We start from the raw sequence: 22,661 nt of genomic DNA, 5'->3' as shown, positions 1-22,661 counted from the left end.
ATTTAATTTTCAATTCATAGAAAAGGTGGCTTAAGAAAGTATTGCTAATCTCATCTCTAGCCCAGATATTATTCACTATCAATGGGGGAGCGACTGTATGCCCCCAACACAAACAGGCTTAAACTCTCCCCTCTTAATAGAGGAGCCCAGGTCCCCCCTTTGGGCAGAGACAGCTCACCCTGTGAAAGGGAAGGTGCAGCTATCACTTCCGCCCACTATTAGCCACTGAGAAGCATTACTTTCCTGCCTTGCTAGGGGTGTATCTAGGGGTCCGAGCACCTCTGGCAAAGTAAGGGATAAGGATTCATAATCATCATCATCATCGATGGTTTAGTTCTGATGTTGAATGCTTTTGTCATCGATGAGGGAGAACCAGATGGTTTCCCTCCATTGATGTCTAATCATAACCAAATGTTTTTTTGTTTTCTTTACAAGGTGCGGGGACGTGGAGCATAGTCCCGCCACTGGCACCCATGAAGCCCCACCCACAGGTTCTGAATAGCCCATGGGCCAGTCAGTCAAAAAACAGGGATGACCATTGGTTGGTGAAACAATCAATGGTCATCCATTGCATTGTTGGTAGCCATCGATGGCTACTTGCTATTTTGCTATAGATGGTGACCATCGATAGTAACCACACTGATGGCCATACCTAGTAAGGGATTGGCTCCCCATGTGTCACTCCAGACCTGAAGTCATGAAGATGCACTGCTGCACCGAATAGGGTTTGCTTGGTACTGTGGAAAAATCTCCCTTCACCCAATACAGACACCATAGCTCTAGACAGTGGTGTAGTACAAAACCACAATCTCCAGCACATCAGAACTCCCAATATTTTATATTTCAATCACCCAGCACCATGCAAATCTGTGCTGGGGGCATGAGACCCTTTCCAAAATTAGAAAAACTACACAGCCAGAAAACTCCATAGAGAGGAGAAATAGAATTTTTAGGTCCTCCTTCCAGGGCCGGTGCAAGATTTCTTTGCGCCCTAGGCAAAGCTCCACATTATTGCCCCTTCTGTCCCACAACATTTACACTTCCGCAAACCTGTCCTACATCATTTACACCTCCGCATACCTGTCCCACATCATTTACACCTCCACATACCTGTCCCACATCATTTACACCTCCACATACCTGTCCCACATCATTTACACCTCCACATACCTGTCCAACATTATTTACACCTCATCATACCTGTCCCACATCATTTACACCTCCACATACCTGTCCCACATCATTTACACCTCAACATACCTGTCCAACATTATTTACACCTCCTCATACCTGTCCCACATCATTTACACCTCCACATACCTGTCCCACATCATTTACACCTCCACATACCTGTCCCACATTATTTACACCTCCTCATACCTGTCCCACATCATTTACACCTCCACATACCTGTCTCACGTCATTTACACCTCAACATACCTGTCCAACATCATTTACACCTCCTCATACCTGTCCTACATCATTTACACCTCCACATACCTGTCCCACATCATTTACACCTCCCCATACCTGTCCCACATCATTTACACCTCCACATACCTGTCTCACGTCATTTACACCTGGGACATCATTTACCTGTCCCACATCATTTACACCTCCACATACCTGTCCCCCATCATTTACACCTCCACATACCTGTCCAACATTATTTACACCTCCTCATACCTGTCCCACATCATTTACACCTCCACATACCTGTCCAACATCATTTACACCTCCACATACCTGTCCAACATTATTTACACCTCCTCATACCTGTCCCACATCATTTACACCTCCACATACCTGTCCCACATCATTTACACCTCAACATACCTGTCCAACATTATTTACACCTCCTCATACCTGTCCCACATCATTTACACCTCCACATACCTGTCCCACATCATTTACACCTCCACATACCTGTCCCCTATCATTTACACCTCTGCATACCTGTCCAACATTATTTACACTTCCGCATACCTGTTCCACATCATTTACACCTCCACATACCTGTCCCACATCATTTACACCTCCACATACCTGTCCCACATCATTTACACTTCCACAAACCTGTCCTACATTATTTACACCTCCGCATACCTGTCCCACATCATTTACACCTCTACATACCTGCAATGTGTGTATGGAATTTAATTGCAAATGTAATTTGCAGTGTGAGTTCACCGTATGTGTCTCACATAACCCAACTCGAACCTAACAGTCATTTTCACATTCCGCCTGACACCCATTGTGACCACCACCACAATAGACTATATCAATAAATAATGGAGTATGGGGAACATCAGTGATATAGAGGCATTGTGGTCCCTTGAGAAATAATGATTGGGGCCTTTAAAGATATTAGCCAGTAGGCAGACAGTTTTAGGGGGAAATATATCAAAGCTTGGAGACAGAAGAAGTGGAGAGAGATAAAATATCTCTTTTTGTTTTATATCTCTCCAAGCTTTCATAAATACCCCGCTTAGGGGGAGATGTACCAAAGCTTGGAGAGAGATAAGTGGAGAGAGAGAGAGAGAGAGAGAAAGTACTAATCAGCATCTGTCATTTTTCAAATGCAACAAAGAAAGGTTGATAGTATGGGCTGCACTATTCACGCAGGGGTAAAAACTCAAGTTGCAGCCATATATAAATAAATCCTGACGATGTACCCGCTATATCCCTGACGATGCACGCTCCCGGGCATTGTCAGCAACAGCACCCATCGATGTTGCATGCAGGACCGATGGGCGACATCGTCAGCGAGGACCATGCTCCCTAATGCAGCATGGCCCCCGCCGTCGCTTCGTCACTGCCGGCATCGGCAAGTGTGTACGCACTTGCCGATGCAGGCACCCTGCCGGGTTCTGTCGCTAACGAGGTCGGTAGACACTAGTCATCGCCTAGTGTGTACCGGCCTTTGGAAGCATTTTAGGCAAAAGAAGAAGCAAAAAAGATGCCCGGCGCTAGCAGAGTCTTATGGGACCAGGCGCTTTAAGAGGGACTGTTTGGCGCAACTGCAGCAAAGATGATTGAGGACATATATGTACCGCCATCCACTTTTTATATGTTTTTTGTCATCTCTTTTATCAATTTGTAGTGTGTCATGTTTTATGTTTTACTGGTATTAGACCATTTTTTATGTGCTTGCACTTTTGTAGATTCAATTTACAGATGTTTTTACTGTACATGGGTACCTCTTTTTTATTTTTTCTTCTTAATGTACTTATGAGTCTATAAGCCGGTGTAGGATTTATTTATATATGGCTGCAACTTGAGTTTTTACCCCTGCGTGAATAGTGCAGCCCATACTATCAACCTTTCTTTGTTGCATTTGAAAAATGACAGATGCTGATTAGTACTTTCTGATGTGATGTGCTGATGTGACCGATATGTTGCTCCGATCCACCAGATCGAATGACATATCGATTAGTGTATACCCGGCAAAAGTCTCAATGCGATGCAACTACAACACACCAGTAGACTGTGCTGATTAATTTGATATGTGCCACCTGTGCGACCTAGGCCCTGATTCAGAGGTGTTCGCTGCTGCTGCCCGCACGCAGGGATTGTGGGAGGTTTTTTTTGTTCTCCGGCCATAGCAAAGCTGTGGGAGACCACCAGTGGCGTAACTAGGGTATTTGGAGCCCAGGGCAAATTTGAAAAGGGAGGCCCCCCCCCTAACATCCCGAGATGCGCGCGCGCGGAAAAAAATGGGCGTGGTCACTTAAAAATGGGGCATGTCAACATGGCACACCCCTTTATTTTCACGCTGAACATTCCTATCCATATGCACCTTAACCCCAGTTGTACCCCTTATACAGTACCCCCAGTATGCAGTTGTGGTCCCTCTTATGCAGGCCCAAAGTAGTGCCCCTTATACAGTATCCCCAGTAGTGGTCCCCCTTATACAGCCCCCAATTAGTTCCCCTTACTCAGTACCCCCAGTAGTGGCCCCCCAAATGCAGTGCCCCACGTAGTGTTCCCCCTTATGCAGTGCCTCCAGTAGCAGTCCCCACAATGCAGTGCGCCCAGTAGCGGTATCCCCTTATGCAGTGCCCTTTATATGGTGCCCCCAGTAGTAGTCCCCCTCCCCTATGCAGTGCCCTTTATATAGTGCCCCCAGCAGTAGTCCCCCCCATGCAGTTTTCCCAGTAGTGGTCCCCTTATGCAGGCACCCTGTAGTGATCCCCCCTATCCAGTGCCCCCTGTAGTGGCCCTTCCTATTATTGCCCCCAGTAGTGGTCCCCCGAGTGCAGTGCCTCTAGTAGTAGGCCCCTTTTATAATGCCCCCAGTGGTAGTTCCCCCCCAAGTAGTAGTCCCCAGTAGAGTAGGTTCTCCCAATGGCGCCTCGAATAGTAGCCACCCCTCCCCCAGTAGAGGTCCCCCCAGTAGTAGCTTATACTTACCTGAACCTCTGCTCCTGGTCCCGGTCCTGGTCCTGCTTGCGACGCCGCTCCCGCCCAGGCTGGCGCGCTCAGCATTATGGGACAGACGTCATGACGTCAGTCCCATTACCCACTGCAGGAGCCAGACGGAAGTCCGGCTCTTGCAGTGGGTGCTGCAGCAGTCAATGAGAGTCTATCTGACTCTCATTGGCTGCTGTTTAACACACGCATCGCCGCCAGCGCGGTCCAACGGCGCCCAGGGCACGCACCCCGCTCGCCCTGCCCCACCCAGAGCTTGTGCGAGCGGCCAGGAGACCATCACGATAATCGCGACCATCGGCCTTTCGACAAGACCCTATGGTAGGTCTAGGCTTCCGCAAGGCCAAGTGGACTCCTGCTCTAATAGATCAGGAAGTCCACTACTGACATCAGTAGTGATGTAAGGAAGACCTCCCTACAAACGCCAGGTGTTCCTAAGGTAACACCTGCGTTTGTCCAGCCATCCCTCCTACCCGCCCACAAAACGGGGCGAGCTGTCACTCACAATCGACAGCCGCCCCGCCGGACCCGGCGCATGTGCAGTGCATAAACATCGGGCCGCTTGCAAGCTGCTCTGAATCAGGGCCCTAGTCTTTCAATCAGCATGTAAACTGCTATGATGCAGCATCCACAGCTTTTTTTCACACAAAGTTCAGTTTTCAGTCTCCGTGGCACACAGATATGCAAGTATCACATATCAAATTGATCAGCACAGTTTTGCCAATGCGATACTTTTCCCTGTTTTCAAAGTATCGCCCTATTTAATTCCATTAAGTTTTCGCATGTGTGAATACTCCATAGGTAAAAAATCCCCCCACTAATGTTAATTAAGCCAAAAAAATACCCCCAAAAACTAAAGATCCCCCAAAAATGCCATATCAATTTTGGGGCGAAAAGTAAAAAGTGATGGAAAAAGTGTCTAAATTACTGGGACAGGTATACTGGGGTGCAGTACGGATGGGACAAATGTTTTTAGGATTGCAGGGGTCTGCAGCAGTTGCTAGTAAAAATAATGCACATTATTAACACCAAAATATACTAGTACCCTTTTAAATGTACCCCCAAATTAACTCCAGCAATTATTTAACTCCAAAGAAATTGCCTTCTCTCATTTTTACACACTAAGGCAAAAGTGCATTTAACAGCCTTGTGACTCACTTTTGGAGCACAAAATACTTTCATTACAGCGTATAAAACACTTCTATAATGATTACCAGGGTTAGTAATGCTTAATTTGGGGTACAGACTGATTTCCCCAAAAAAGGCATTCCTGTTTGTTCGCTAGTTACCAACATTCACCGCATTTGTACGTTCATGTTTTCACCTGTTTTGGATTTGAATAGGGTGAAAAAACGGGAGCGTGCAATGTGTAAGTATGCGATAACTTCGCAAACAAACAGGTGAAGGAGGCGAAAACATCACACCGGCAATACTTTTTCACCGCCTGCGACTTTTTGCCTCTAATTGAATCCGGCCCTTAGATGCAGTTAAGGCAAAAAAAGATGCCCAACACTAGCAGAGTTGCATGGGACCTGGCGGTTCACTCACGGCGTATTGAGGCTAGATGAGAAAGGACACATCTGTACAGTATGTAACATTGATTACAGCCTGAGCTGTGATAGATTTATCAGTCCCCTCTAATATAGCATGTAAAGCTTGTGCTGCTTCTGATGACCATTGCTCAGTTTGCATTTGAGAACTCACGTTTGGAAACTTGGTTTATTTTTTCCATGTTTCATATTTCCTTTCCCTTATGGTACAGTAGTAGTAATAATTTAATGCTTTACCTTCCATTAAATAGTACTACAATTCCAATGACCTGTACTGGCCTTGGGCCTATGAATCACTGGTTGGAGAAGTTTGTTATTAACTTATTAAATATCAATTTCTACTTTCTACAATTATCAATATCTATTGGGTTGAAGCCCATGATTTGTTGGTTGGAGAAGTTTGTTATTAGCTTAATAATTATCAATTTCTACTTTCTACAATAATCAATTTCTGTTGGGCTGATGCCTGTGATTTACTGGTTGGAGAAGTTTATTATTAACTTATTCATTATCAATTTCTACTTTCTACAATTATCAATTTCTATTGACCTGAGGCCTGTGATTTGCTGATTGGAGAAGTGTTTTCGTAATATATTATATTTTGTTCTACTAGGCTTTCACTTTAAGGCTTTTAGTTCTTGATTAATTAAAACATTCTGTAGGACTGTATAGTTTTTTTTAAAATAATCCTGTCTGCCACTGCAGTGCCAATTTGTTTCCTAGATGTGCTATATTATTTTTAACAGCCATAAGTTTGTGCCGCTGCTCTGTCATTTAGTTTAGCCAGTCAGCTTGCTGCAGCCCTTGGCTAATATTATTAAAAACAATTTTGTGAGTTTTCATTTTAGCTGTTTTTATACATTTTTAAAGAAATCCAGATCCAAAACCAAAACATGGGGGTCTGAGCTAATATCTGCTATTGGTGTATATCTTCGTCACATATATACTGGAGCTATTCAATTAGTGGCCCACAGTAAGCCCGTGACTATCCCCGAGGCTGCACTTAATGAGGATTTCTGCTTGCAGCTCTGTAGATTAAAGTGTAAAGGAAAAATTATATAAAATTGTATTAGACCCTGTATCAAAATATGCATTCAGTATATTGGGTTATCCCCTTCATTGATATTAATTGTATGTAATAATTTAAGGATTTAGCACAGGCACACAATTTAAGCTGAAGTCTATGTCAGAAAATAGTCTCAGTTAATGTGGAAAAGTAATATTAGACTTGTGTCAGATAAACTTCAGCTTCTGCTGTTTGCAGTGTGCGTATCATAGTGAACCACAAATGAGAGATCTTAGTCGTTCAAATGAGCAACTTGAAAGAATGAAATATGCACCTATTAGCAGTCATGCATCATAGTGGTATCCAGTGTGGCTGTTCAGAACCTCTGTGCTGACAATGGTATGCAGTCATTTAGTCAACAGTCATACTGTTGACACCAGAAGGTCTATATTTAATAAAGATTACATCATTAATGTCGACACCTGAAAAATGTTGACATTGACAGAATGCCAACATATGAAATGTTGGCAATATCATAACGTTGACTTTTACATTAGCATTATGGTTACCATTAGGGTTAGAGATAGAATTACACCAAAAACTCATTGTTGACATTTTAATAATGCCAACTTTACACCAGTGCCGACATGCTGAATGTCAACATGATCAATGGTGACAATATGAAAGTGTCAACATGTTCAGTGTCAACATAAGGACCATGTCAACTTTGTCATCTTTTGATAAACAAGTTAATATACAGTACCACATGCTTGACAAGAGTGTATATAAAAAAAATAAGGTTGTACCTTAAGTGTTGTAATAACGGTTCATTCATTGGAGGTGTGCTGTAAAGGGGACCCTATTTCTGAATGACATGCATTTCGCCATATCTGGCTTAGTCTGTGGGTGAGCTCAGGTAGCTATATCTTCTGTCTGAATAAATATTGGTTAGAGGCACCAGTGAGATTTCCCTGTGTCACCACAAGCCCAGCTGCTTCCCGTACTTGTCTCTTCGTGTGCAGGTGACTAAGATACCTTCTGTAACCATAAAGTGTGCCCTCTAAGTCATCAAAGCAACCTGCTCTGTCTCACTTTATTGTATATGATTTATTTTACTATTGCACACTGTTCATGAGAGTGCACTATAGCATTTACAACACCATATTCACAGGCACTATCAACCTGGTTTTGTTTTTTAAATGACTGCTATTTTAATACATCAGGCAGTCTCGCAAGGGACTCACTGGTACTTGAAGTCACCAGCCTATTACATATACCCCGATATATGATTGATGTTTGTTAAATTAGTTTGATGTTGTTCCAGCAAATGCCATATTATAATTATAATAACAAGGTGCCCTGCAACAGAGTCTCTCCTTACCTTTGACTTCATACCTACAGTAATGGGCCTGGCAAGCAGTACGACTACCCCGACTACCATTGCTGGTTAGTGATGTACTAGAGCTGCGCATTACTCGCCTGCCCTAGTGACCTTTTTTGTAAATTGCTGATATAGGCATTGATAGAAAATAGGGTTATCTCATCAATTTCAGGGTAAGAGATGTATAATTGTTTTTTATTGAGACCCACTGAAAATATTTTCTATTCCAAAATCTTTTCAGTAAGGTCTCATTATTAAGACATTATACATATTTTACCGTGAAAATTCTACTATAATTTATCGATACAACTCTGCTATTTATAAATGTCTCTTATTGTGTATATTATGCTGCATTGCAATGTATCATGTCAGTATGTGAGTAATCACTTAGTACATCTCTCCACAGATACCACATGTCAGGAGCTGGCTGGTTATACTATCCAGCTGAAAGGTGACGTCACTGTACAGGAGGGTCTGTGTGTCACCATCCCTTGTACTTTTACTACTGCCCATGGGAGGACATTCACACATTCCACAGGATACTGGAAGATAAGTGAGAAGGAGATTGTAGCCTCTAATAACAAATCTGCTAAGGTGGTAAAACCAAACTTCCATCTGACAGGAAATACAGACACAGGAGACTGCTCACTGACCATAGCCGCTGCCAGGAGAGAAGATAGTGGGATATATTATTTCAGGTTTGAAGAAACTCCAGACAGTCCCCACAATTATAACTATAAAAATTCAAAAGCATCTGAGATATCTGTGACAGTGACAGGTAAGTTCTGCTTTTATGTATCCTGTGTGAATGAATATGACTATTCAGCTCTAGCTTAGTGATCATGCAGCTCCCCCACAACATAAACGTTTTATCTCCATCCCTCCCTTCAAGTCTTCACAGTATCTTACTAGTATCCATCAGTGTGTGATAGTTTTATTTCAAGGGTTCCTGTGGCAGATGAAAGGTGGGGTATTAATAATGCACCAACAAACATCATAGTGATGAGTACTGACCTATATCTCACATATTATAATTATTTTGTAATACTGCTTTTTACTTAGTTTGGTGACTGGCACAGCTTTATATTAATCTATAGGATACAGATTGTATGAAAAAATGGTATATGTTAAAATCTAACCTTTAATCAGTATAATAAAAATAAATGAAAACCAGAGCACTGGTGTAAAATAATACCTACAAAAATATCACACTAATTAATAGAGGATATATCATGTTAGCTATACAGTTATTATGGAAAACCCAAAAGACACTATATATAGATAATTATACATGTGCCAATAGAAAGGAATTTTTAAGTCAACATGTAGCCATATGAATTTATGGCTAAAAAGAATACATGAATATAGGCCAGTGGTACAGGACACACACAAGGGTTAATATATAAATTATCTGAATGTTTAATAATAGGTTTATACTATAATCATTATAGAGAAATGAATGTAAATAATATAAATGTATGTAATTACATTTCCGTATTGTGAACATATAGGTCTGGGGTATTAGCCAGTGCAGCGGCACGAGGTAGTTTAGAAAGTGCCAGAAATGGCATGAGCTCTGACCAGTGGCAGTTAGGTGACCAGTGGCAGTTGGGTGCGGGAGGGATGCTCGTGCTGCGGGGGATATATAGGGGTGCTGGCGCAGCGCAGAGTCCAGTCTGCAGTTCCCCCAACAGTGCTCATGCTGGGAGTCTCTCTGGCGCTACTTTAGGAGTGAGCGCTAGTAGCGGCAGCGGCCGGGAGCTCCAGCACTGAAGCCAGAGCGGGCATTACCTTTGTGTTTGCCGGAGACAAAGCTGTGTGTTGTGGCTTTGGCTCCGGTGATAAGCGGCAACAGGAAGCCGCATCATCGGAAGGGGCATCCCCTGATCTGAGGTCACGCAGGAGGCGGAGAGAAGGAGAGGCGGAGCCTGATGTGTGAGCAGGAGCTGGAGATACGCTGACAGCCTGAGAGCTACGGAGTGTAGCCAGCGCCTCAGCAGTTGATACAGTGTAACCCTTTCAGTCCCTGACAGCTATCCAGAGTGGGTGTGAGTACTATAAATAAAACCCCACACCACACTTACAAGCATCATTAGTAAAGCAGACTGGCATCATTTATAAGTATACAGCAGGGGATATATCAGAGAGAATCCCTTTCTTGTCAGCAAGGCACTATGCATTAAGGGATATAATACTGCTATATGCACCTGTATAGCCAACGCAGGAGAAAAGTATCAAATAGAAGAAGGATACAATTGTAGCAAGACTTTACACCTCTATAGTACAGTGTGAATTCTCATCTCAAGTTTGGAATTCAGAGTAGGAGTATTGCAGTAGATAAAGCACTGGCTACTACACTCTAGAGACTTATATGTATATCTTTATGTAAGTTACAGAGTCAGAGGATTTTCGTACATATATATAAGCCCTAAAAGGATGCATAAACTTGGATAAATCTGGGGCTCATCCTATAAACTTATTCTTTTGCCTAGGATAATCCTGGATCCTACTCTTTAGGACTAAGACATTTTAGTTGAAGAGACAGGACTCTTGATATAGACTCATCTTCATTTATTCTCTTCACAGAATTGACTATTATATATTTTAACTGTGAATGTTATTTACAGAAATCCATCAGCATTGTTTCATTACAGTATAGCGGATTTATTGCATGGGGAGGGAATGTTCATGGGAATTGTATTGTGATATTACCTGTATATTTATGCGTATACTTTGTGAGGCCTGATGTATGATGACAATATATGTATAAAAACAATAACCGTGTATAGAACTACTTACCTTAAAGTATCTGACGGACATCTTTCATCGGGAAGCCGTGAAGGAAGAAAGGAGACAGGTGTTGATTTAAGTGCAATGTATAAATGTCGATTTATAAGGACTGTGTAAATATTTGAATCCAAACAAAACATTTCATTATACAAATTATATATTAGGGCAACCCTAGGATAGCACTTATAAAATAGCCTAGGTGGAGGCACACAATATAAGGATAAAATATATACATGTATAGCTACCATCCTTAGAATTGGTGGGGCTACAAACAATTGTGAAGCAATTACTTATTTGACTGGGTCAAAATATTAATTCATAGAATCTCAGGGGTCAGTGTTAAGAGATAAAGTGAACGATGATAAGGTACCAGCCAATCAGCTCCTAACTGCCATTTTTCAAACACAGCCTGTGACATGGCAATTAGGAGCTGATTGGCTGGTACCTTATCACCGTTCACTTTATCTCCTAATACAGCTTAGTAACTAGACCCCACAGTGTTGGTGAGAAGCAATTCAATACTTGGAGAGAAATTGTGTATGCATCATAGAAACACTGGGCCTGATTCAGTAAGGAACACTATTGCGATTGCAATACCGATTACGCACGCAGTCTCACTGTGAAGATATGCTAATTATTGCAATCGCAATGCCGTCGCAGTCTTACACACATCCGTAAGACTTAGCAAAACTGCAAAACTATCAGAAATATTGAGTACAACCGGAGCCTCACGCACACATGCATAAGGTCTGACCTTACATAGGAATTGCTAACCTCATTCAGGCAGTGAAAGCCCAAGCTGTGTACGGCATCACAATGGCTAATTTGCAATGGCGTTCAAAGGCACTGGCACGCCTGTGTTTAGCTGACCACCTCCCCCCTAACAGTACTTCCTGTCAATCACACTGTGATGGGTTTGTGTAGTCACTGCAATTGCAATCCTGATCGCTGTGGGGTGTTCGCACACTGTGATGTATAGGCATGCGCATAACACAACAATCGGCCCATAGCATGCGTAATCGCAGTTGCGACCTCTGATTAATCAGGCCCACTAATTGTTATACCGTAATTGCTGACTTACAATCACTTGTGAACATTATTGCCGCTAATATACCATATTTACTATGTCTACTTCCTATTTGCAGTACCAATAAATATCGTTATAGCCACAAATTGCAATAGGATAAACCTTTATAGTCAAAGACTGCAGTAAAAATGTATCATACAGATGATTACCTCCAAAGCCACCCTGGGATCACTTACAATTATGTATACTGCAGAAATATCTCTATATAATGCGGTTAAGGTACATTAATACTGTACATTCATTAGCATGTCAAGAATTCATGAAAAAACAGGGTAATCATAATATTTGTACAACCTGTTCTGGCTTGGAGAGCAACACTTTATTTTGTAAATGGGCCCCACACATTACCATGTGCCGGCAAGTTGGTCCTTCCTCCTCCAAGGTGCCATCTTCCCAGTGATATTTGGGAAAATTGTGCTGCGTAGGAGGCGGAACCTACTTGCCGCCATAAAATACAGTATACTATGGGTACAGTGTTTGCGGTGCTGTCCCCCTCCTGGACCCACCTTGCACCCATTATATATATATGTAACTAACCCAGATACAGTGTCCTATACTATCATAGTGCTGTGCAGTAGTGTTGTAGTAATGGATTGCTGCAGGTGTTCCTTTGTAAGCCATCACAGTGGTTTTTAGAATAGCCCCTGTACAGTACTCACATGTGCAGCATGCAGAGTCGAATATTTAGACAATACAACTGCCTCCTTATGCTTCTAGTGAGCCTCCATGGGGTGTTTGTAAGCACGGACGTTTCTTAGCTGCTGGCTTCAGAGCTTTTAGGTAGTGTGTAATGTGCAGCATGTAGAGCTGTCGTCTTTATCAGCTAGACGGGCAATGTAATAAGCGGTTCTGTCATGTGTCTGGTGTACCAGAGTGCACCAGCTCCAGCTGTCAGGGTTGTACAGGTGTTAATTGACAGCTGCTGCCAAATCACACTAGGCCATAGTAGGCCAACGTTCCAAGGCTCAGATGCACAACACAACAGAAAGAACTGAGAGGTCCCTTGGCAGCCAGATAGTTTGAGTACTGTGGGGGCATAATTCTCCTTGTCATATTAGGAAAATAAATGGTCTGACAGTCTAGTGGGGAGGGCTAAGATAGTGAGTTGGTATCCCAACAACGGAATCCAGACAGTAGTCAGAATCTCTGCTCCAGAATCCTGACGGCTGCAAGAGTATTATGGTTATGGGGAGGTTTAGGGTTAGAGAGAGAGTTAGGCACTAGGGGGAAAGTTAGGGTTAGGCTGCTGGGGGGAATGGTTAAGGTTAGACTGTGAAAGGGGAAATTAGGGTTTCGCTGCTGGAGTAGTGGGCTAAGGGTAGGGTTAGGGGAAGGGTTAGAATACTTTCCTGCATGCGTCAGGATTTCCACCATCAGTATTCTTACTGCTGGCATTATCAGTGCCAGGTACGCATACCCAACCCCTAAGGTACTGCTGAACTGGATCAGTGCTAGCACAGTGCTACAGAGGTAGATCTTCCTATAGAGGTCTGTTTCCCGCATTATTATGATGAGCTCAGAGCTCTCATCCAAGCAACACAATTGTACAATTTCCAATTAAATATAAGTAGTACAATATCTGATGATGGAACCGGAGGAACACAGGACATGCTCAAATAAAAACAATAAAAAAAATGGATCTATAGTCAGTATCGAATAAATAACAAGCTTTAAGTTTAAAAGAGATAAAGTGAACGATGATAAGGTACCAGCCAATCAGCTCCTAACTGCCATTTTTCAAACACAGCCTGTGACATGGCAGTTAGGAGCTGATTGGCTGGTACCTTATCACCGTTCACTTTATCTCCTAATACAGCTTAGTAAATAGACCCCCACAGTGTTGGTGAGAAGCAATTCAATACTTGGAGAGAAATTGTGTATGCATCATAGAAACACTGGGCCTGATTCAGTAAGGAACACTATTGCGATTGCAATACCGATTACGCACGCAGTCTCACTGTGAAGATATGCTAATGATTGCAATCGCAATGCCGTCGCTGTCTTACACACATCCGTAAGACTTAGCAAGACTGCAAAACTATCAGGAATATTGAGTACAACCGGAGCCTCACGCACACATGCATAAGGTCTGACCTTACATAGGAATTGCTAACCTCATTGCAAGCAGTGAAAGCCCAAGCTGTGTACGGCATCGCAATGGCTAATTTGCAATGGCGTTCAAACGCACTGGCATGCCTGCATTTAGCTGACCACCTCCCCCCCCCCAACAGTACTTCCTGTCAATCACACTGAGATTGGTTTGTGTAGTCACTGCAATTGCAATCCTGATCGCTGTGGGGTGTTCGCACACTGCGATGTATAGGCATGCGCATAACACAACAATCGGCCGACAGAAGAGGGAAGTTTCCCCACTGATCCTGTGGATACTTTTAAACTTTTAAAAGTATCCACAGGATCAGTGGGGAAATTACCCTCTGACGAAACCGCCAATATTCACAGCGGAGAAACGTCTAAGGGTTTCCCTTACATACCTACCAGCTAGTTTCTTCCACACTTTGCCAACAACGTATGTTCCAGCAATCTCCGGGGATACACGTGTGAGACCTGTCACATCAGCCCAACTGAGGTTAATTCGGCTTTGCGAGTGATGACTGGAGAGTCCCATCTGTTTTCTGCTGACAGAGCAGGACTTTTTGTGTAACAGCCGGCCGGCGGTAAGACACATTATTACAACTGATTTATGGGAACCAGTCTTTAACACACGTGTATGGACTAGGGGTGTGCACCGGCCACTTTTCGTGTTTTGTGTTTTGGTTTTGGATCTGGATCTTTCTTCGTGTTTTGGATCTGGATTGGTTTTGCCAAAACCACTCTTCCGTGTTTTGGGTTCTGGGTTTTGTGTTTTGGATCTGGATTTTTTTTAAAAAAGCATAAAAACAGCTAAAATCACAGAATGTGTTGGTTTTTCTGCTCCTATGCTATTATTAACCTCAATAACCTTAATTTCCACTAATTTCCAGTCTATTCTGAACACCTCACACCTCACAATAGTGTTTTTATGTCCAAAAGGTTGCACCGAGGTAGCTGGATGACTATGCTAAGCGACACGAGTGGGCGGCACAAACACGTGACCCATCTAGGAGTGATACTGCAGTGGCAGACAGGATGGCAGTTTGAAAAACTAGGCCCCAAACTGTACATAATGCAAAGAAAAAAAAGAGGTGCAAGATGGAATTGTCCTTGGGCCCTCCCACCCACCCTTATGTTGTATAAACAGGACATGCACACTTTAACAAAGCAATCATTTTAGCGCTAGGGTCTGCCACACAACTGTGGCTGAAATGATTGGTTTGTTTGGGCCCCCACAAAACAAGCTGGCAATTAATCTGTCCCTGCACAAACTGGCTCTACGGAGGCAAGATGTCGTCCTCATCCTCCTCATCCACCGATTCCTCACCCTCTTCAGTGATGTGTACATCCTCATCCTCACACAGAGTATTAACTCATCCCCACTGGAATCCACCACCACAGGTCCCTCTGTACGTTCTGGAGGCTGGTCTCCCTGGAAGAGTTGATAATTAATTTTTATGAACATCATCTTCTCCACATTTTGTGGAAGCAACCTCCTACGCCTTTCGCTGACAAGGTTCCCGGCTGCACTAAACACTCTTTTGGAGTACACACTGGAGGGGGGGCAACTCAGGTAAAATAGAGCCAGTTTGTACAGGAGCCTCCAAATTGCCTCTTTTTCCTGCCAGTACAGGTATGGACTGTCTGACATGCCTACTTGGATGCTGTCACCGATGTAATCCTCCACCATTCTGTCAATGGTGACAGTATCATATGTAGTGACAGTAGACATGTCAGAAATTGTTGCCAGGTCCTTCAGTCCGGACCAGATGTCCAAACTTGGTCCTGCCTGCCCTGCATCACCGCCAGCGGGTTGCTTAGGATACCTAAGTTTTTCCCTGGCAGCCCCAGTTGCGGGAGAAAATGAAGAAGGAGCTGTTGACGTGTCACGTTCCGCTTCAGCTGACAGTGTGTTCACCAGCAGGTCTTTGCACCTCTGCAGGCTTGTGTCAGCCGGAAAGAGAGACACCACATAGGCTTTAAACCTAGGATCGAGCATGGTGGCCAAAATGTAGTGGTCTGATTTCAACAGATTGACCACCCTGGAATCCTGGCAAAGCGAATGAAGGGCTTCATCCACAAGTCCCACATGCCGAGCGGAATCGCTCCGTCTTAGCTCCTCCTTCACTTTCTCCAGCTGCTTCTGCAAAAGCCTGATGAGGGGAATGACCTGACTCAAGCTGGCAGTGTCTGAACTGACTTCACGTGTAGCAAGTTCGAAGGCCTGGAGAACCTACCACTACACGGAAATCATTCTCCACTGCGCTTGAGTCAGGTGCATACCCCCTCCTTTGCCTATATCATAGGTGGATGTATAGGCTTGAATGGCCTTTTGCTGCTCCTCCATCCTCTGAAGCATATAGAGGGTTGAGTTCCACCGCGTCACAACCTCTTGCTTCAGGTGATGGCGGGGCAGGTTCAAGAGTGTTTGCTGGCGCTCCAGTCTTCGGCACGCAGTCGCTGAATGGCAAAAGTGGCCAGAAATTTTTCAGGCAACCCAAAGCGTCTCCTACACGCCCCTGTCGCTTTTCAGAAAATTCTGCACCACCAAGTTTATTGTGTGAGCAAAACATGGGACGTGCAGGAATTTGCCCAGATGTAATGCCCGCACAATATTGGTGGCGTTGTCAGATATCACAAATCCCCAGGAGAGTCTAAGTGGGGTAAGCCACTGGGCGATGATTTCCCTCAGTTTCTCTAAGAGGTTGTCGGCGGTGTGCCTCTTACTGAAACCGGTGATACACAGCGTAGCCTGCCTTGGAACGAGCTGGCGTTTCTGAGATGCTGCTACTGGTGACGCTGCTGCTGTTGCTGCGTAAGGTGATACATCTACCCAGTGGGCTGTCACAGTCATATAGTCCTTAGTCTGCCCTGTTCCACTTGTCCACATGTCCGTGGTTAAGTGGACATTGGGTACAACCGCATTTTTCAGGACACTGAGGACACTTTTTCTGACGTTTCTGTACAGTCTCGGTATCGCCTGCCTAGTGAAGTGGAATCTAGACGGGATTTGGAACCAGGGACACACTACCTCCATCAATTATCTAAATCCCACTGCACTAATGGCGGATACCGGACGCACGTCTAACACCAACATAGCAGTCAAGGCCTCAGTTATACGTTTTGCTTCAGGATGACTGCTGTCGTACTTCATCCTCCTCGCTAAGGACTGTTGGAGGGTCAATTGTTTAGTAAAAGTAGTGGTGTTCCTACTTCCTCTCTGGGATGATGAACGACTCCCAGCAGCAGCAACAGCAGCAGCGGCAGCAGTAGGCGTAGCAATGCAGGATCCTCCGGAAGAATCCCGGATTGGAGAGTCAGTCATGCCAGTGACATGGCCTGCAGAACTACTTCCGATCCTGACTAAGGAGGAAATTGACGAGGAGGGAGTTGACGGTGTGGTTTGCAGGCGCTTGGATATAACAGGATAACGGGATTTAGGTGTCCCTGGACTGCTTACGGTCTTAGCCAAAGTTTCTGAACTTGACAGTAACTTATTATGAACGCGCTGCAGGTGCCGTATAAGGGAGGATGTTCCTAGGTGGTTAACGTCCCTACCCCTACTTATTCCACCTTTACATATGGTACATATGGCAAGACAGTTGTTGTCCGGATTTGGATAGAAATATTGCCAGACCAAAGAGGTGGAATGTTTGGTCTTCTGCCCAGGCATGACCGTGATGGGCTTTTTCATCCCACGGACAACAACTGTCTCCCCCGGAGCCTGATTTAAACAAACCACATCACCATCAGAATCCTCCTCGCCAACTTCCTCCTCAGCGCCAGCTACACCAGTATCCTCATCCTGTTGTACTTCAACAGTGACATCTTCAATTTGCATATCAGCAAGTGGACTGTGGGTGCTCCTTTCAGCACTTGCAGGGGGCGTGCAAATGGTGGAAAGAGCCACGTCTTCCCGTCCAGTGCTGGGAAGATCAGGCATCGCAACCGCCACCACACTTGGACTTTCCTTGGGGATTTGTGATATCTTCTTAGAACGCACAGTTCTTCGCTGTGCTTTTGCCAGCTTAACTCGTTTGATTTTTTTAGTGGGAGGAGGGCTTCCATCGTCATGTGAAGCTTAGCCACTAGTCATGAACATAGGGAAAGACCTTAGCCGTTCCTTGCCACTCTGTGTCATAAATGGCATATTGGCAAGTTAACGTTTCTCTTCAGATGATTTAAATGTTTTTTTAAGGTCATTTTCCTGAACTTTGTCATTTGGGATTGTATGTGGCTTCTACTATGACATTGGGCATCGGCCTTGGCAGACGACGTTGATGGCATGTTATCGTTTATGTCATGACTAGTGGCAGCAGCTTCAGCACTAGGAGGAAGTGGTTCTTGATCTTTCTCTATTTTATTTTTATCGGAGAAAGTATGGTCCTCCATTTATGTTATATCGATTTGATATACACGTGCGGCTAAACACAGAAAATATTTTTTTATTTTTGCTGGAGAGTAGTGCACTTTGTGGGTTACACCACCCTTTAAGAAATGAGCCAGCCGGCTCTTTACTTATGGGACACAGGCGCACGCTTGGCGCTGCTCCTTTGTTGATGCACGTGCGGCTACTGCGCACACAATTCACAAACACAGAAAATATTTTGTTATTTGGTTTGGAGTGTACTTTGGGGGTTACAGCACCCTTTAACGGTCAAGCCAGCCGGCCCTTTACTTATGACACAGGCGCACGCTTTGCACTACTTTGTTGATGCACGTGCGGCTACTGCGCACACAATTCACACACACAGAAAATATTTTGTTATTTGGTTTAGACTGGAGTGTACTTTGGGGGTTACAGCACCCTTTAACGGTCAAGCCAGCCGGCCCTTTACTTATGACACAGGCGCACGCTTTGCACTACTTTGTTGATGCACGTGCGGCTACAGCGCACACAATTCACAAACACAGAAAATATTTTGTTATTTGGTTTGGAGTGTACTTTGGGGGTTACAGCACCCTTTAACAGTCAAGCCAGCCGGCCCTTTTCTTATGACACCGGCGCACGCTTGGCACTACTTTGTTGATGCACGTGCGGCTACTGCGCACACAATTCACAAACACGGAAAATATTTTTTTATTTGTTTTGGACTGGAGTGTATTTTGGGGGTTACAGCACCCTTTAACGGTCAAGCCAGCCGGCCCTTTACTTATGACACAAGCGCACGCTTGGCACTACTTTGTTGATGCACGTGCGGCTACTGCGCACACAATTCACAAACACAGAAAATATTTATTTATTTGGTTTGGACTGGAGTGTACTTTGGGGGTTACAGCACCCTTTAACGGTCAAGCCAGCCGGCCCTTTACTTATGACACAGGCGCACGCTTGGCACTACTTTGTTGGTGCACGTGCGGCTACTGCGCACACAATTCACAAACACAGAAAATATTTTGTTATTTGGTTTAGACTGGAGTGTACTTTGGGGGTTACAGCACCCTTTAACGGTCAAGCCAGCCGGCCCTTTACTTATGACACAGGCGCACGCTTTGCACTACTTTGTTGATGCACGTGCGGCTACAGCGCACACAATTCACAAACACAGAAAAAAATATTATTTTTTTAGCACTTGGGGGGAGCATCCCTGATGGACAGAGCACCCCCTGGACAACACTACAGCACCCCTTTAGGACTGGGACACTGCACAGGACTTTGGAGTGGACACAGCCCCTATGGAGAACTGACTGCACAACACAGTCCAGCCAGCCCCTATGGACTTTGAAGTAGTGGACACAGCCCCTATTAACAACAGCAGCACAGCACAACACAGCCAGCCCCTATGGACTTTGAAGTAGTGGACACAGCCTCTATGGACAACAGCAGCACAGCGCAGCACTGCACAGCACAACACTACTCTGCACTACACTACACTACACTACACAGCCCAGCCAACCCTAACTCCCACCCTCCCTCTTCACTGTCCACAGCCGAGTGAGAAAATGGCGCCGACGCGGGTACCTTATATAGGATCCAAAACCCGCGAGACCCGGAAGGCGGGATGATGACGTTTTGCCTCGATTTCAGATCCGAGTCAGGCGGGAAAAGTCGAGCCTGACTCGGATCGGCCTCGGATCGGGGGGGCTCGGGGGTGTTCGGATTTCAGAAATCCGAACCTGCTCACCCCTAGTATGGACAGTTCTTTATCTTACTGTGACTAAGGTTCATACCATTGAAGATATGCTGAAGAACCTCAGAATCACTTGCTACAGATAACTGACATTAATTGGTGCTTTGGCCCTCATTCAGAGCCGTACGCTCTGAGCAGAGCGCACGCTCTGAATGAGGGCCGGGCTCCATTTTCATGGAGCGTCCTCCTGGACGCTCGTATAGCTGTGGGTCACCACCCACAGGCTATACGAGCGTGCTTTGTGATGGCCGCGATGGTCGAGACCATCGCGACCATCGAAATTGCGAGCCGGAGCCTGCGGTTGAGGTTTTCAACCGCAAGCTCCGGAGTGATTTTGGCTCTATCAGAGCCAAAATCACTCCCACTGACATCACTAGTGATGTCAGTGGGCCGGCTTCTGACGGGAGGCGTTCCCGTGGGAACGCCCCCGTCAGGGTGGCACGCCCCCGGCACGCCCACCAAAGGGGGCGTGCTGTCAATCAACATTGACAGCACGCCCCCTTTGATCGGACACAACGAGCAAAGGACTTTCCTTCGCTCGTCGCGTCTGGCGCATGCGCACGACGGAGCTCCCTCCGTCGTGCGCATGCTCAGTGCATAACATCGACCCACTTGCGAGCGGACAGCCGCTCGCGAGTGGGTCTGAATCAGGCCCATTGTTATTAAGTACCAACTTCAAAACAAACGTATTTATACCTTCAAGGGTGAGATTTAAATTATAGTGACTCTGATGTCAGAAACACATTACCTACCCGGATAATCAAAACCATATGGTGGAACAGATTTTTCTTAGGGCAATTTTTGAGATACACCTACTGCAGAGGTGTACCCAATTTGCTTAGTTAGACTATTCTCATATTAATCACCAGCTTTGTGTATGTTTATGTGTGTGTTATCGATGTGTTATTTTTATGTTATTTTTATCTAATTATGTATTAAATTGACTTTCATTAGAATTTAGCGTTCTTTGTTTGGTTGGTCAGAGTTGTCAATTACACTACTGATGTATCACTTTTTATTTATTCGATACTGACTATAGATCCAGATTTTTATTGTTTTAGTACATTTAGGTGTGTAGTACAGATTACCACATTAGGAGCTGCTTTCTTCTTTTTTAGACATCATCAAGTATATAGTCATTTTTTATGTGCGCCTGAATATTATATGTACACACATATAATCATTTTGCCATGCTCAAACAACTTGGCTTTCAATACTACAGTACATTATTTTAGATTTTTGCTGCTGTATATATTGTTGTTGCAATGTCATTCTAGGTTATTGTGTGTGCTATTGTCAATAGATTCCCATTGTTATCTCATGTCATATTCTCTTCTGACATTTATTGTATCATTCTATTTACATTGGACAAGAGTTTGCATTTGTCACATTTATCCTTAAAAGTGTCACTTTTATACCACTGTGCACCTTATTCCACTAATGTTATCAAGGGAACAAATTTTCAAATACAACTCATTACTTATCAGTAGAGATGAGCTGGTCTGCTTCTCTGAGAACTGGACCCACCCGAACTTCGCGCTACGAGCTGAGATCAGAGCACGGCTCGGGTTTTCCCTCCTAACTTGGATCTGAAAACGATACAAAACGTCATCCTCCCACTTTCAGATTCTCGCAGGTTTTGGATTCTATAAAGGTCACAGTTATCGGCGCCATTTTCATTCAGGCTGTTGAGAGTGTGCAGAACAGACATGCTCTGTCTGCAGGGCTGGATTAATAATGGGGTGGGTGGAGCTGCAGCTCCAAGCCCACCATTTAAATAGGCCCACAAGATCCAGTCACTGCTCCCCCTCGGCCGTCTGAAGCTCCGCCCCTTCAACCGTCCGAAGCTCCGTCCCCTCGGCCACCCGAAGCTCCGCCCCTCTGCCATTTGAAGCTCCACCTCCAGGTCGCCCGATACTCCGCCCCCAAGCCAGGTCATGCTAAAGCAGCTCTCTTCGGCCGCCCACAGTTGCCTCCCCTAGGTCACCAGAAGCTCCGGTACCCGGGCCATCTGAAGCCCCGCCCATTCCCCTTACCCAGGGTAGACAGCTGGCTCTAGGCTTGGACACAGAAATGATCAGCGCTGTAGGTGGAACGCAGAGGCTGGGCTGAATGGCAGCTGTCACCAGCCATGAGGAAAAAGCAGCATGCATTACCAAACAGGTTAGTCTGGTATGTAAGTGTTAGTGTATAT

The 22,661-nt window shown here is 44.7% G+C and overlaps 1 protein-coding gene across 1 annotated transcript in view; it reads left to right on the top strand.

The window, feature by feature from the left end:
• Positions 1–22,661, top strand: part of LOC148451006 (sialic acid-binding Ig-like lectin 14) — a 111,415-nt gene that overhangs the window by 4,229 nt on the left and 84,525 nt on the right. Inside the window, exon 2 of the mRNA XM_088462402.1 lies at positions 8,775–9,146. Coding sequence (XP_088318528.1) covers positions 8,775–9,146 — 372 coding nt within the window. The remainder of the gene's footprint in view (positions 1–8,774; positions 9,147–22,661) is intronic.

Source organism: Taudactylus pleione, unplaced genomic scaffold (genome assembly GCF_031769625.1).
Source record: "Taudactylus pleione unplaced genomic scaffold, aTauple2 ptg001224l, whole genome shotgun sequence".
NCBI classification, from domain to species: domain Eukaryota; kingdom Metazoa; phylum Chordata; class Amphibia; order Anura; family Myobatrachidae; genus Taudactylus; species Taudactylus pleione.
This window is presented reverse-complemented; position numbering and strand designations above follow the sequence as displayed.